The sequence below is a fragment of the Populus alba genome, chromosome 5 (genome assembly GCF_005239225.2).
Source record: "Populus alba chromosome 5, ASM523922v2, whole genome shotgun sequence".
Classification (NCBI taxonomy): Eukaryota; Viridiplantae; Streptophyta; class Magnoliopsida; order Malpighiales; family Salicaceae; genus Populus; species Populus alba.
The window spans coordinates 16,265,600-16,279,705 of NC_133288.1; the positions used below are offsets into that span (position 1 = coordinate 16,265,600).

The 14,106-nt window shown below is 33.9% G+C and overlaps 2 protein-coding genes across 3 annotated transcripts; one reads left to right on the top strand and one right to left on the bottom strand.

Moving 5' to 3' along the window:
- Positions 1-1,609: 1,609 nt before the first annotated feature.
- Positions 1,610-2,188, top strand: LOC118029182 (uncharacterized). Its single transcript, XM_035032996.1, has one exon. The coding sequence runs from the start codon at positions 1,610-1,612 to the stop codon at positions 2,186-2,188; it is 579 nt and encodes a 192-aa protein (XP_034888887.1).
- Positions 2,189-3,374: 1,186 nt separating this feature from the next.
- Positions 3,375-9,048, bottom strand: LOC118029344 (histone acetyltransferase of the MYST family 1). 2 transcript variants are annotated; one of them, XM_035033219.2, is made up of 9 exons: positions 8,667-9,048; positions 7,759-7,847; positions 7,527-7,586; positions 6,898-7,107; positions 6,362-6,427; positions 5,773-5,934; positions 5,345-5,438; positions 4,604-4,746; positions 3,375-3,828 (listed from the first exon to the last, which is right to left on the bottom strand). In XM_035033219.2, the coding sequence occupies exons 1-9, from the start codon at positions 8,980-8,982 to the stop codon at positions 3,625-3,627; spliced, it is 1,344 nt and encodes a 447-aa protein (XP_034889110.1). In that variant the 5' UTR covers positions 8,983-9,048; the 3' UTR covers positions 3,375-3,624. The 2 variants fall into 2 exon arrangements, with proteins under 2 accessions (XP_034889110.1, XP_034889109.1); XM_035033218.2 differs by having other exon boundaries at positions 6,362-6,430; positions 8,667-9,047.
- Positions 9,049-14,106: the final 5,058 nt, after the last annotated feature.

Here is a 14,106-nt window from a genome sequence, read left to right on the forward strand (position 1 = left end):
TGTAGATGATATAGTAGTTATGGGAAATGATCTTGAGGAAAGGAAGGCCTTGTAAGATTACTTGACTGAAGAATTTGAAATGGAAAACCTGTGTACTTTAAAGTATTTTCTTGGAATTGAAGTATCTCTATCTCATAAAGAAATCTTTCTATATATATAAACACACACACACACACCTTGGATTTTTTACAAGAGACTAGTATGTTAGCATGTCAACTAGTTGATACACCAGTAGAAAAAAGTATGAAATTATATGTTGAGTCTAATAAGATACTAACTAATAAAAAAAGATACCAAAGACTTATAGGAGATGGGGGTGTACTTAGCACACACAAGATCAGATTTGGCTTATGCATTGAGTATTGTTAATAAGTTTATGCATAGTTCAGAAGAAAAATATATGAATGTAATTATACATATTTTGAGATATTTGAAGGCTACACCTCGAAAGAGAATTTTGTTCATTAAAAATACATATTGTCAAAATATAGATGCATATATTGATGCTGACTGGGTTAAAGTAATAGATGATAGGTGATCTACTTCTAGTTACTTTACTTTTGTAGGTGGTAATCTTGTTACATGCAGAATCTAAATTTAGAGGTATGAGCATGTAAAACTAGATAGACTTTTTATCAAGTAGGAGTTGGAAAAAAAAAAAAAAGAATTGTCTATGATCAAATTTAAATTTAAGGATTAATTGGCCGATATTTTAACCAAATCAATTTCAAGTTGAGTGCTTTAAAAGTTTCTAAACAAGTTGGACATATATGATATTTATGCAAGAGGGATTGTTTAGATATCTTGGATAAGGATTTAGAATTAATTATTTGATTATTAGGTTTATGATTTTCTATATAATTTGTCTCCTACATTGGCATGTTTGTCATTGTATATTGTACATTCCTCATTTTCTTAATAAAATAAGTCATAAAAGTATTTTCTTTATATTTACAACACAAAATAGGTTTTCTATATATTTTTTTAAGCAAAATAACACTCTTTTTTTAATTTGTTAGCTACATGTTAATCTATATCACAAGGGGACATAGAGGGGGTCAGCATATGATTTTTTACCAGCAGTAGCAGGTAAAATTGGCACAAGGGACCCTTAAGAAATCATCACCCTTATTTAGCTATCTTTCAAGTTCGAAGTGCGCATACTGCAAAGTACAAAAATAATGGCCCCTGTCTGTTTGTGTGAGTGTGTGGGGTGGAATTTTCAAGAATGTCCAAGAGATTTGAGTTCTGACTTCTTTGCTTAAGTTCGTAATTAGGAGTTAGAACTCTTGGACATTAACTTAAAAGACTCGGTAAAACAGAAGAAACAGGGCAAAGTACAATACACTTCAATAATTTAAATTAGATAGTGGTGGCAGAATCAAGACAAGTAGCCACATATTGACACATTAGCCTCTTAACTCTGGAAAACTCAGCTCCTATCTCTCCCCGCTTATGAAAATAAAAAATAAAAAACATGAGGAGCTCAATGATGTCTTTTTAACAACCCTTCCCTTTTCACAGTCTCCAAAACTTTCTAGTCTTGTTGGCCTCTTTTTGTCTCTGTAAAGGCTTAAAAGAAGGATCAAGAGGAGCAACAAGACAGATCATGGGTAATGGATACAACCACCATTTTCACAACCAAAACCTTCACCTCCAACACAAGAGCACATTCTTGCCTATGTTATGCTCAGGAGCAACCATCAAGGATGTGACTCTTCCAAAATGGGAATACCGGTCCATGTCCATCTCTAGTACTGACCCTTTATCTCCAGAGATCGGTTGCATGGGGCAGGTCAAGATAAACAGCAAGATAGTTGGCTTCCCTACTTCTAACAAGCTCACAGTTACTACCAAGAACAACAACAATGTCAAGTACTCCAAGCTCAAGAGGATCTTCTCTGGCAAGAATCTTAGTGGCACCACCGCATCAATAACCAGTAGTGCTGCTCATAGAAGAAGAGAAGTGATGGTGAATGGTGCGAGGGGACCCAAGATTGATGATAGTAAAGAGAATGCTGTTTCAGTTAGCATAGAGAATATGGATCCTCCTTTGCCTGTAATCAAGAAGGTCCAGCAACCAGCAGACGGCAGAGAAGCGAGTAGTCTTTGGAAGAGGAGATCCGGTGGGCTAGCATTGAAGAATTTGCAACTTAATAGGAATAATCTTGCACCAACCACTGTTTAATGAGCAGCTCCAAGCAGCAGGGGAGTTAACATAAAGCACAAGCACACATAGGAGATGTATATGGTTATTAATGATGTATTTGTAAGTCCAGTTTTGCTGTTATTATTTTCTTAATCCTGCGTTGGAAAAGCAAACACAGTGAGGTGGTGCTGTTAAGAATGTATATGAATCATCTATCAATGATTAGATCTACAGACTTTTACTGTACTCCCCTTTTCTTGTGAAATTATCAATATTTAGATCATGTCAGTTGAATTTCATGCCAGTAGTTTGGGTGTCAATTGTGGGTCATATTCGATACAGGGACTTGAGCTTCTATTAAAGTTTACTTTGTCAAGTCACAGACCTATATTCACATTAAAATAGGGGTAGAAAGTTTCTTAAATCATGTGATCATGAGGTGACGACGGTGGGGAGAGAGACTGGAAACTTGTATATAAATGCCGACGGAGCGAGCACAGAGCACATGCCTGTTGAAGAAACAGGGAGTTCACCATTCAAGTATTTTAAACGCCTCACAACTCATGAAACAAATAACCAAGCAAGTAACCAAGAGTTTTGCTCTGTTCTCGCATTATTATTATTATTGTTATTAATTCGGGTTAGCTTGTGTATATGAAAATATTTAAAAGGTTACATAGTTATTAACTTTAAAATCTATAAGATTAATACAGATATACACAATCTATATTAATAAAAAATAACAACAATAATAATAACAAAGCAGGTAATTTTTTAAATATCATTGCAAGCGGGAAGTCTAGATCACGACGAGTGCATAAGATTGCTCGGCGACCATATCCAATGTTTGGCCTTCTCGCACCCACACCTCCGATTTGAGTTCCTCGTAAGACGAGGCCTCCTAGCATCTCATATAAGAAGAATGGAATAATATCAACACACCAGCATACTAATAAAGGTGATAAAGGCAGGGTTTCTTCTGTATTGTCAGTAATTTTCCGAATGGGTAGATGGGATCACTGTTTCTGAAACTGTAATACGAAATGTGGCCGGAGCCTTTTTGTTCCTGGTCAAAGGAAACTACAGAGTTCAGCACCTTTAAAAAAAGAGAAAAACAAAGCGCGGGCTAAGCTCTCTCATCCAGGAGATTTTCAGAACAAAACTTGTGAGGATTAACGCTTCGGGATATCTAAACCTACCTTAAATTCAGGACACTTCTTGAGAATGAAAAAAATAATTTCTCAGAAGCTTGGGTATCGAAACATCTATTTTAAGCATAAAATATACAGATTATTTTCATTACATGTATACCAGATACCAAATTGGGTGGTGTAAGAGAAATGGATTAATTCACCAGAAAGCCAATGGCTCTGCGATCATCACATTCTCCTAATTTAATTTCGTGGCATCTACATTTATACAGCTAAAGGTACAAGTCGAGGCACATGGCAATCAATTAATGCGAGTATCAAACATCAACCTTGTTCTTTGTAAGGAGTCCAGATCAATTTGCTAACATCAACCTCAAGACCACCCCGGCCAGCAGCTTTTAGATGACGATCCAGGACCTTTGGATCCGCACATATCACATGCTGCCCTTTCCTGTACTGAATCAGTTCTAGGCTCTGAAGGGTAGTCAAAATGTCCTCTGCCTTTATTGCTGTCATATCACTCAGCTCCTGAGAGAGTATAGAAGTCACCCAATAAAGAATTAACATGGCACCAGCCACTTGATCCAAATTGATGGGAAACTATGTAAAACAAAGAAGAAACTATTGGATATGATTTACCAAGACTCGGCATCAGAATGACACTGAAGGAACATTTCCTTTCCTCTTCCAGTAAAACTTAAATAGAACTCAAACCTATCAAGTAAGACTACACTTGCTATACAGCACATTTTATGGTGCCTTTGCCAAAGAGTGAAGGCATTGACCTCAGATTTTCAAACTTGGTCAGATATCTCTTGGTTACCAGGACTGTCCATGGACCAAATGCTGGTAGACAGATGGAAAATTTCACTTAAATTCAACTTAATGTACCAATAGCTGAACACTCTGACAGCTGATCAGAGGTTGTCCAACATGCTGTCAAGTGTGACTGGATGTGGCCACTTTTGGCCAACATTTGGTCGCATTTGTTCAAGGTGTGGTACTGGCAACCAATCCATACAGTGCACCACCTTTTTGTTTTTACCATCCTCGAGCCTCACCTACTCATGCACACACAAACACCCACAACCATTGCTCCTGCCTGATAACTAAGTCCAAGTTTATAGTATAATTGTTGAATATCAAAGTCCATTAGGAAAGGCAAGAACATGCCCACAATGCTAGGGAAAACAGAATGGACGGTAACAGCCATGAATTTCTCAACACAACTCAAATAAGTAGATGATGGCATCGGTAGAACTGCAGAAAGAAAACTGTCTTGATCTCTCAAGAAAATGCTTACCTTGATAGAAATATTGCCCTTGTGCCTTTTCAAGATGTCTAAAAGAACTCGGGTCCAATATCCTCTGTAGCTCAACAGCCCCAGGTCAGAAAGGGGTCTTTCAGGTGTGCCAACTTTACCTTCTTTCTTGGAAAGTTCATATGCTGTACCATGATAAATACACATCAATCAATCCCATATACAAAAAAAATATTTAAAATAAACAGCATAGCCATCTTTGTGCATGATAAAATGAAAACCATCAATGTGAAAAAGGATCTTAGAATTTGGAGTTAGCACCAGAAGGTGTTTGCTGGATTATTCAACTACAGCTACTATGATCCACTTAAACAACTAAAGGGTTGTCACAATCCAAACACTCAGTAGCATAGATGATAACTACTCTCCTAATAAAGTTGTTTTTCACATTATAGTGCCTTCCAAAGACCTGCATCAATGGTTCTTGATAGTAATAAATAAATAAAAAAATCCAGCTGCGGATAATTTACAGGATTCAAGCAATCCATATTGATTTCTCTATCCAATGGTAAATTCATCTTTTCCAATTTACTATTCTCTGGTCTTCCATAATTTAGATAAGAATTGCTTACAGCATGCCACATCTTATCTCCCCACAACACTAATCCCTTCACTCCTCCCCACACCCAATACAAAAGGGGAAAAAAAAGAAGAAATTGGACACATAATCACAGTTCTATATTTGTACAGTAACACAGGATATTAAAAAGGCGGGGAGCTTACAGAAGGCAATTAAGAACTTTCCATAGCCTTTCCTTTGATAAGGAGGAAGGGTGAGGATACAAGCCAAATTATAGGATTCCTCAGAGTGCTTTTCCTGCATGATCCATTAAATACAGAATTATTTAAAGTTTCTCAAAATAACAGAACCACGATGTCCAGGAATTCTATCTTAGAAAATTGCTTTGCTGACTGATCAAATGTGATGAATACAGAGGATTTGCAAAAAAGAATGATCAAATGAATATCCAGTCCCTAAAGCAAAAGAAGCTGAAACATTAAAGGAAAACAGAAGGTGCGCCAATATGCACGACATGCTTTTCATGTTAATTTTGATGTTCCTTCAAAAAATTTACATAGATGCTATGAGATGTAATTTTTTTGGTGCCACATGCACTAAAGCATAAGAAATTACAAGCAGCAGCATTTACCTTGGAAAAATATCCAACCATGTGGCATCCTCGATCATCACATTCGCACAAAACGTAAAATAGAAATAGGTCAACATCATAATAAAGGGTCTTGTGATCAAGAAACAACTTCGCCAAATAACAAAGATTCTGCCCATAAACCTTGTTCTTTTTGCCATCTATCTGAATATTAAAAAAAAAAAATCAAAGAAAAGTCAAATCAACTACAGAATTCAGATCTGCAAAACTACAAACTTAAACCTGTGGGATAGCAGAGATTGAGGGAAAAAAGAAAACTGGATTACTACATTTTCATAACCAGAATCACCAACATAATGCTTCAAGGTCAATTGGCTTTTTTGCAACTTGCAAAAATCAAAATCAACTAGGTTGTGGTGAGTATCATTTATGTTGTGAGAAGTGTAGATTATAAAAAAGAATTGAAAACCACCAAAGCAGGAAAATATAAAAGAAAGAAAACAATTGAGAAAAATACTAGCAGTCCAGTAATGTGCTATGAAATCTGAGCAGGTCCCAGCAAACTCAGAACAAGATATTTAAAAATCAGATGAGAGAATAACAACATATAATCAGCAACATTATGACATACCTCAAACATTGATAACGTGCCACTTCGATAAATTTCATCACCAGGCGGGTGCTTGAGATCACACTTCTTCTACATGAACCATATAAAAAAATTTAAAAAGACAACCAACAGCCTCATAGCATGTTATGACTGTCAAAAATAAAGATGCTGATTTAAAAAAGAAAGTGATCAAGAATTCAAATAACTGAGTTAAAACATTTCAATAAAAATACTGTTTTGTATACTATTTCAAAATTTTGACCTAAGCATAAATAGGCCATTTGCATGCAGAGTACATAGTGAAGCTTTTTGTGAACTAATAGAAATTTGGCTTAATAAAAACTAATTTTTTTTGTCATCATTTCAAACAGATCAGTGGCAAGAAGCTGGTTAAAAGAATAGCACAAAAAAAATCAGGAAAATAATATCTACAAGCAGACAGATCAAAGAACACTCAGTAGTCGGTACTCAAAATTTAAATCTCTATTTGCAACAGATATACCACAATTGCAGCACCATAAATCAAGGCAAGCACAAGAATTTGAGGCACGGCTCACCATATGCCTTTGGAGCTGCTCTTTACGCTTCATGAAATTGAGGCAAAATTCACAAAAGTACAGCTGCAGACAATCATTGTATTCTGGTGGGAAAGGTGAGAAGTACCATGTCTCAATCTCATATCTTCCAAGCTCAATGGTGGCTATATTTTTTACTTTTGTGAATTCCTCGTGCTCACGTAAGCTGGCAGCATCAAGCTCCTCATGGCCCTAAAAATTTGAGAATGATATCTTCAAATTATAAAATGCAAAATCTCAATAGTGCTTTGATGGACCTACATACTTCAGAGGTTCACAAGAGCTATGCATTAACAGTCAGTAGTTTGCTCTGTGCCTTACTCCGTCAATTAAATCATGAAATTTTGCACAGAAAAAGTTATTGTGAACACAAGTAGTTGTATGCGACATTCAGACATTTGCTTATGTTAGAAATCATAGAATATGTAAAAGGCCATATTTTGAAAGGTAAAATTTATGCATCATATATTGCTTAAGCTTCTTGCAAGTGTGAAGCATCTCATTTTTGTGTTTTGTAAATAAATTGAAGACATGCTTCCTATGGTAGGTAACTACCAGAATAATTCTATAAAGCAACCTTTCAACAAACAGTTAAGAACAATTTAAGATACCTCCACATGCGTCTCGTCAATCTTCCGTTTCTGGTGGCGTGTCATTTTCAAGCTTGTTACCTGGAATATCCATCGCAACATTTTCTCCAATCATTTCAATAGAAAAGAATGATAGATAATACTGCAAGGAAGATTCTAGAGCAAATGGGTCTCAGAGATGGACAGCATTTAATGTCAATGGCAAGGGGCACATCATTGACTCATAAAACAGTAAAGAAACAAAAATGATTACCTTGTCCTCCACCTTTTCATCAACAACAGCCTCTACTGAATCAAGATCTAGTTGTTCAAGTTTCACCCACTCATCAAGCCTCCTATTGACTGTCAAAGAGTAAAAAAGATTGACTTGAATAAATACAACTCCCAAAATCACTACAGTGTATGGTTAATAAACATGTAGAAAATGAGAAAGTAGGCACACCAAATAATTTATCACTGTAACAATATTTGCATTGATGGAATTCCAGTTCACATCTATTTACTAGCTAAACAGAGACAAGAAAATGAATTATATCCCAATACTACTGGAAATCGCATGCCAGTATGAGCACATAGGTTCATGTGCATCAGCTTTTTGCAGTTACTGTCTTCCTATGGAATCGTGTGACACAGTTCTACCCTTGAAGGTGTGAGCAATAGGACTTTGAACACGCACAACGAAGAACTCAAGGTGTAAAAGCTAGAATCTTCAACCGTACATAATATTTTGCAAGCAAAATCACACATCTCAGATCTGAATATCATGACATTTTCCCTCCACTTGAGAGGGGGGGGGAAAATAGGATGGATGATAGCTGGTATTCACAGATTCTTCACACGCCACTCTTAACAGGTGTTATTCTGAAGAAAACTCCAAAGAATCAGTTCCTTTTTAGGAAAAGACATTTTCCCTCAAATGCAGCAACCATTCTCTTCCGTACCAGAATTTGCCCCAAATCATACTCTCATAGAAATATAATTAGACATTACAAGTTGATAAACCAAGTTAATTCACGTTCTAAGTTTCACTTGCATAAATCAGAAGAATCAAAGGCCAAAAATGACTCCGGCATCAATTAAACAAGCACCTAAATTCCTAAATTCAAATACAAAAACCCTAACCCTAACCATTGAAAATCCGCAAATAAAACCGACACTTACACTCTGTATAATGCACGTAATACTCGTAATCGTTGGTCCCACCAGACTGCATCTTACGGCGCTCGATGACCTTAACCGGATGGTATTTGCAGTCTCTCCAACGGCACATAACGCGAGTGCCTACCTCGAGCGGTAACATACTCGTTTTCCTCTTCTTAACCACCTCGGATTCGACCGGAAGCGTCATTTCGGTGACACGTGGAGGCATTCCGTTAGTAGGCTTTTGATCGCCGTCGTAGGTAGCGGAAGCGTCGGTGGTGGGAGGCGGAGTCGTGGAGCCGTTCTCTGGATTTTTGGGGGTGTCAATCGAACCCATAATCGGTTGGTGATGAGAATTTGAGTGGGCTCTTCAACCCTTTCACAAGATTTCAAAAGTTTGAGAGACTTTGTGTCGGCTCCTGGGCCCATGGTTGTTCCTCTTTCTTCCTTTCTTTCTTTCTCGGATTACAAATATGCCCCTCGAGCTTTTTTTTCCCCAACTAATGTTCGATTTTTATTTATTCATAAAACCGAGAGTTTCTTGCTCTATTTTTCTTTAGTTTCTTCTTTTGATCCTCCTTAGATTTGAATTAAGCTTTATAATTTAATTAAAATTATATCAAAATACAATTCAATGTTCATTTAATTTATAAAATATTAAAAAAATAACTAAAATCATTTTTATAAATATTATCAATCACTTTATTCAACTTTTTGATCCTTATCAAGGATTTTCTCTTTTTTTCAAGAACATTATGATCTTTATAATACCATAACAAAAAAAAACATTGAGTGGATGCACTCTTTTGAATACAAGAGTTAGCAAACATGAAACAATTTTGGAAACGGAAGTATACACAATAAAAATTTTTAGCCAAATTTCAAGAAATTAAATTTATTATTATTAATGAAAACCTACCACAAAAACATTATTTCCAATAATATATATATATATAAACAAACAAACAGTAAACTATCATTTAATCTTTTTATATTTAATTTAGTAATATAATGTAAGTTAGTTATGGAAATGGAGAGAATGCATGATTCACTTGAATCAACCTTAACAATTATTCATCATTCTTTTTTATATATATATATTTTTGTTACATATAAGCCAAAGTATTCTTTTAAAATAAATGCAATTCTACTCGTTTATTAAGCCAGCACATGGCATACAATATGGGACACTAATGAAAGGAAATAGCTAAATAAAATAATGTGTAATACAATCCATAAACATGAGATCACAAGGAATGTAACATACATATTTATTTGAATTAATTCTTCTTTAATTCCTCATTTCATTCACTTATGTTCCTTTCTTAGAATAAACTTAAGACAACTTCTCCTCCTTCAAAGTGCCCTTATCCTTAAAAGGAGATTTTAGAAAACCTCAAATAAAGATCATCAATAAACTCTCAGGTTGCATGTGACGATATACCTTTCCAAAGAACTAGGATTTGTGTGGCAACCTAATTCTTTATTTTCACCATTTTTATGTCCAACACAGCTTATGGTTAAGAAACTAAAACACAGGGCAAAACTGGTAAGTCAACTTGTACCATTTTATTTTCCACATGCATTTTCAATTAAGAAACATGGAAAACATGGTGAAATGCAACAAAAGAAGGCAAACATAGCTTGCAAGCCAGTATATCAATTCATTTCATGATCTAGTAAAGGCTATAATACTTAATTGCTAGCTTTTGTGAGCTTATCTGAGTCACTGATTTTTATCTATAAGGTTGTGATTTAAAGTAGACCAATCTCCAATAGCAAATGTTGTCTCAATTTGTTTTTTATTTGTTGATTCTTGCTTATAAGGTTGTAATTTAAGGTAGATCCAATCTCAAATAATAAGTTCCCTCTCACTTCTTTTTTTTTGTTAATTGTGACAATAAGCTAATTTCAAATTACTCATGATTAGCTTGACCATATCCTCCCTTTTAGCTAGGAAATCATCAATTGCTTCAATTATAGAATCCTTAGGGAAGTATGGAATGTGAATTTGAGGAGTCTCACTATGGAGAACTTCATAAGGAATGGATTTGGTTGTGGTGTGGTCATTTGTATCATATCACCATTCAAATAAGGGTAACCACTTTGACCATTGAGCAGGGGTCTCACCAGTCATGCATCTTAGATAGTTCTCTAGGAGTTTGTTTACTTGTCTCTGTCTGACCATCTATTTAGGGATGGTAAACAATAGAGTAATGCAATTCCACACCTTGGTATGGAAAAAAAAATCCTTCCTAAACTAGCTCAAAAACATAATGTCTTAATCATTTACTATAATGGCAAGTAAATTATGGAGTTTGTAAACATTATCAATGAAAGTTTTAGCTACTATGAAAGTAGTATATGGGTTAATGAGAGCCATAAAACCTGTAAATATACTAAAACGATTCACTATCATATAAATGACCTCTTTTGTTATTAAATTTAGACAAATCCTTCCACAAAACCCAAACTAATATCGGTGAATGGTCCATGAGGTATGGGTAGAGGTTACAATAACCTAATAACGAGCACATTCTTAGTTTCAATTCTTCTAGTAGATAGGGCACTCCTTAACAAACTATCTCATGTGTTTCTGCTGTTTTTTTACTATAAAAAAGACTTTTCATCTTTTTTACAATCACAATAACACTAGAATATTCACTAATAAATGAATCATGATACATTGAAATTAACTTATCTTGTAGTGTAGAATCACCACTAACCACTATCTCTCATTTCCTGTTTAGATGGTGATGTGCATTCATGGGACCATCTCGTACTGAATCTAATATGCATAGAAAGATTATTCGAATATAATGATTGAAAGTTAAAAAATTAGCAATCAGTTTGGTTCAATGTTATAACAATTTTTTCTTTTCCATGACTTGTATTTGGATGATAATGCTGAAGGAATTTGCTGTTTACTCTAGATTATTTGAAGTGCATTGAAAAGAAGATTTATGTATATTGTTCAGAACGTGATTATGATTGCATAAACCTCACCAAAAAAAACATCTGTTAGAAATCTTGGAGTTTTTAGAAGCATCAAAGATAAATATGTATCAGAATATAAATAAACTTTGGCCAAGATTTTTAAGAGTTTTCTTTTCGTTTTGTGAAGAACTACCTGACTTATCTCTAATCAAAAGAGGTGTGGCTCGAAATCCTAGATTGAAGATCGACTTATCAAAGTATCATAGTTATCCTCCATCGAAGAAAGAAACAAGATCCTTCATCCTTTTTATTTCTAAAACTAGCATAGTCTATGTGAATTTTAAAATGTTTATCCCATAAATAATTTTTTTATTTTATAATTGCATATAGTATGGTCATCATCTCCCTCTTATAAATTGGTAGAGCATGTGTTTTTGGTCCTAAAAACTTGTTAATATAGGCTATGAGATGTCTCTCTTGAATTAACATTGCTCTTATACCTATTATTTAAACATTAGTCTCCACTGCAGCCAACTAGTTAAGATTAGGTAAAGCTAAAATATGTGGTTGAGTCACAACCTCTTTTAGATGTCCAAAAGCCTCTGAAACCTCATCAGACCATACAAAAACATATTTTCTCAATAATTGGGTCGATTGGTTTACATATGGAAATCACAACCCTTTATAAATTATTTGTAGTACTTAGTGAGACAAAAAAAAAAAAAAACATAACCATATAATGTTTTGAAGTACAAGTCAATCAATAATAGCTTGAATCTTTTATGGATGAATAGCTACCATTTTTTTTGAAAATTATACGACTCAAATACTCTTCTTAATCATTACCAAAAACATATTTGCTCTTATTTACAACTAATTAATGAGACTTTAGTAGCTCAAACATTATTTTTAGATGTTCTAAATGGTTTGCTATGAAATTATTATAGATCAGGATATCATCAAAGAATACTAGTATAAACTTTATAAGATGCCTTTTGAACACATTATTCATTGAACTCTAAAAAGTGGTAGGTGCGTTAATTAACCAAAAAGACATGACTAGGAACTTGTAGTGACCATTATGAGTATTGAATATAGTTTTGAACACATCTTGTAGAGCCATTCTAATTTGATGGTACCTAAATCTTAAATCTACCTTGGAAAACATTATTGAACCAACTAACTCTTCCAACAATTCATTCACCAATGATATAGGAAACTTATCTTTAATAATGAGTTTGTTATAAGGCCCTATAATCCATATAAATTCTTTATGAAAGTTTTATTCTATTGAATTATACTTGATTCCAACATTTCAGAACCTATTTTCTCTATAATATCTTTTTACAACCTAGAATACCTATAAGGTCTCAGGTTAATAGTTTGAGCTCTATCCTTAAGTGAAATAGTATGGTCATATATTTGTAAACCCCGGTAAAAATAAAAATTATATATATATATATATATATATATATATGAGAAAAAAAAGGGTATGGAGAATTAATTAAATTAATTGATATTAACTTGTACAAATATGAAATATAAAATTTTGAATTTTTGACGAAAAATCACAAAACAACTAATTTTATGTTATCGCACATAACTTTAAATCTGGTCATCAAATTAAGTTGAAATTTTGTATTGAGTCTAATAAAATATTATTTTACCTTAGGTTAAAGTTTCAAAAATTTTGGAGTATGATAATATTTTTTTTTCCAGATAAAAGAACAAATAGCACAAATGAGTGTCTAGAAATTTCTTTAGGACCAAATTGAAACTTTGCCTAAAACAACCCTCTTTATAAGCTGCCAGTAATGAAAAAAAAAAAAAAAGGGAACGTGCAGCCGACCAAGAGAAAAAAAAATGTGAAAAGAGGGCTTTTGTCATTTTTCATGGAAATTGCTTGAAAAAAAAAAGTGTAAGATAGAAAGAGTGTTAAGTAATTAAAGAGAGGGTTTGATACACTAAGGAGACTACAAGGAGTTTAAAGATTTTAAGTGTGCTTTTAGAGAAGGAAAAATTGAGCTTAGAGGGAAGTGTGAAGGAGAACTTGATTCAACTTGTTTTGGCTTTTGATTCTTCATTTCATAAGGGTAAGAAAACTCTTCATAATGATCCATAGTGTTGTTTTTCATGTTTGTTCTTAGATTGAATAGAATTGGTATTATGTGAAGGTGGGTTCTTGATGTTAGGGTGGTTTGAATGCATGGATTTATATTAATTATATATTTGTTGAGGGAATAAATGTTTGGGCTTGTCATCAATTAGGTTAATTTGTAAAAAAAAAAAAAAAAAAAGAAGAGAAAAGAAGATGGAGGGTGGATAAAAGGTGGTTTCCACCTTGGATTTTCTATTGATCTCTTATTATGTTATGAGAATATATGATCTTATTATGTTGATTAGTGAAATTTTATACATTGATGCTTAGTTATTATTATGTGTGATTATGAAACTCTACGGCTTTGTATTGATTATCAACAGCTTAATAAGTTGATGGTGAAGAATAAATATATGTTACCACAAT

Excerpts from the sequence above, each read along its gene's own strand:
- LOC118029182 (XM_035032996.1), top strand. The coding sequence starts at position 1,610 with ATGGGTAATGGATACAACCACCATTTTCACAACCAAAACCTTCACCTC.
- LOC118029344 (XM_035033218.2), bottom strand. The coding sequence starts at position 8,982 with ATGGGTTCGATTGACACCCCCAAAAATCCAGAGAACGGCTCCACGACT. Across the intron at positions 7,848-8,666 it reads TTACGTGCATTATACAGAGT|TCAATAGGAGGCTTGATGAG; the intron begins GTAAGTGTCGGT and ends ACTCTTTGACAG. Across the intron at positions 7,587-7,758 it reads ATGAAAAGGTGGAGGACAAG|GTAACAAGCTTGAAAATGAC; the intron begins GTAATCATTTTT and ends TGGATATTCCAG.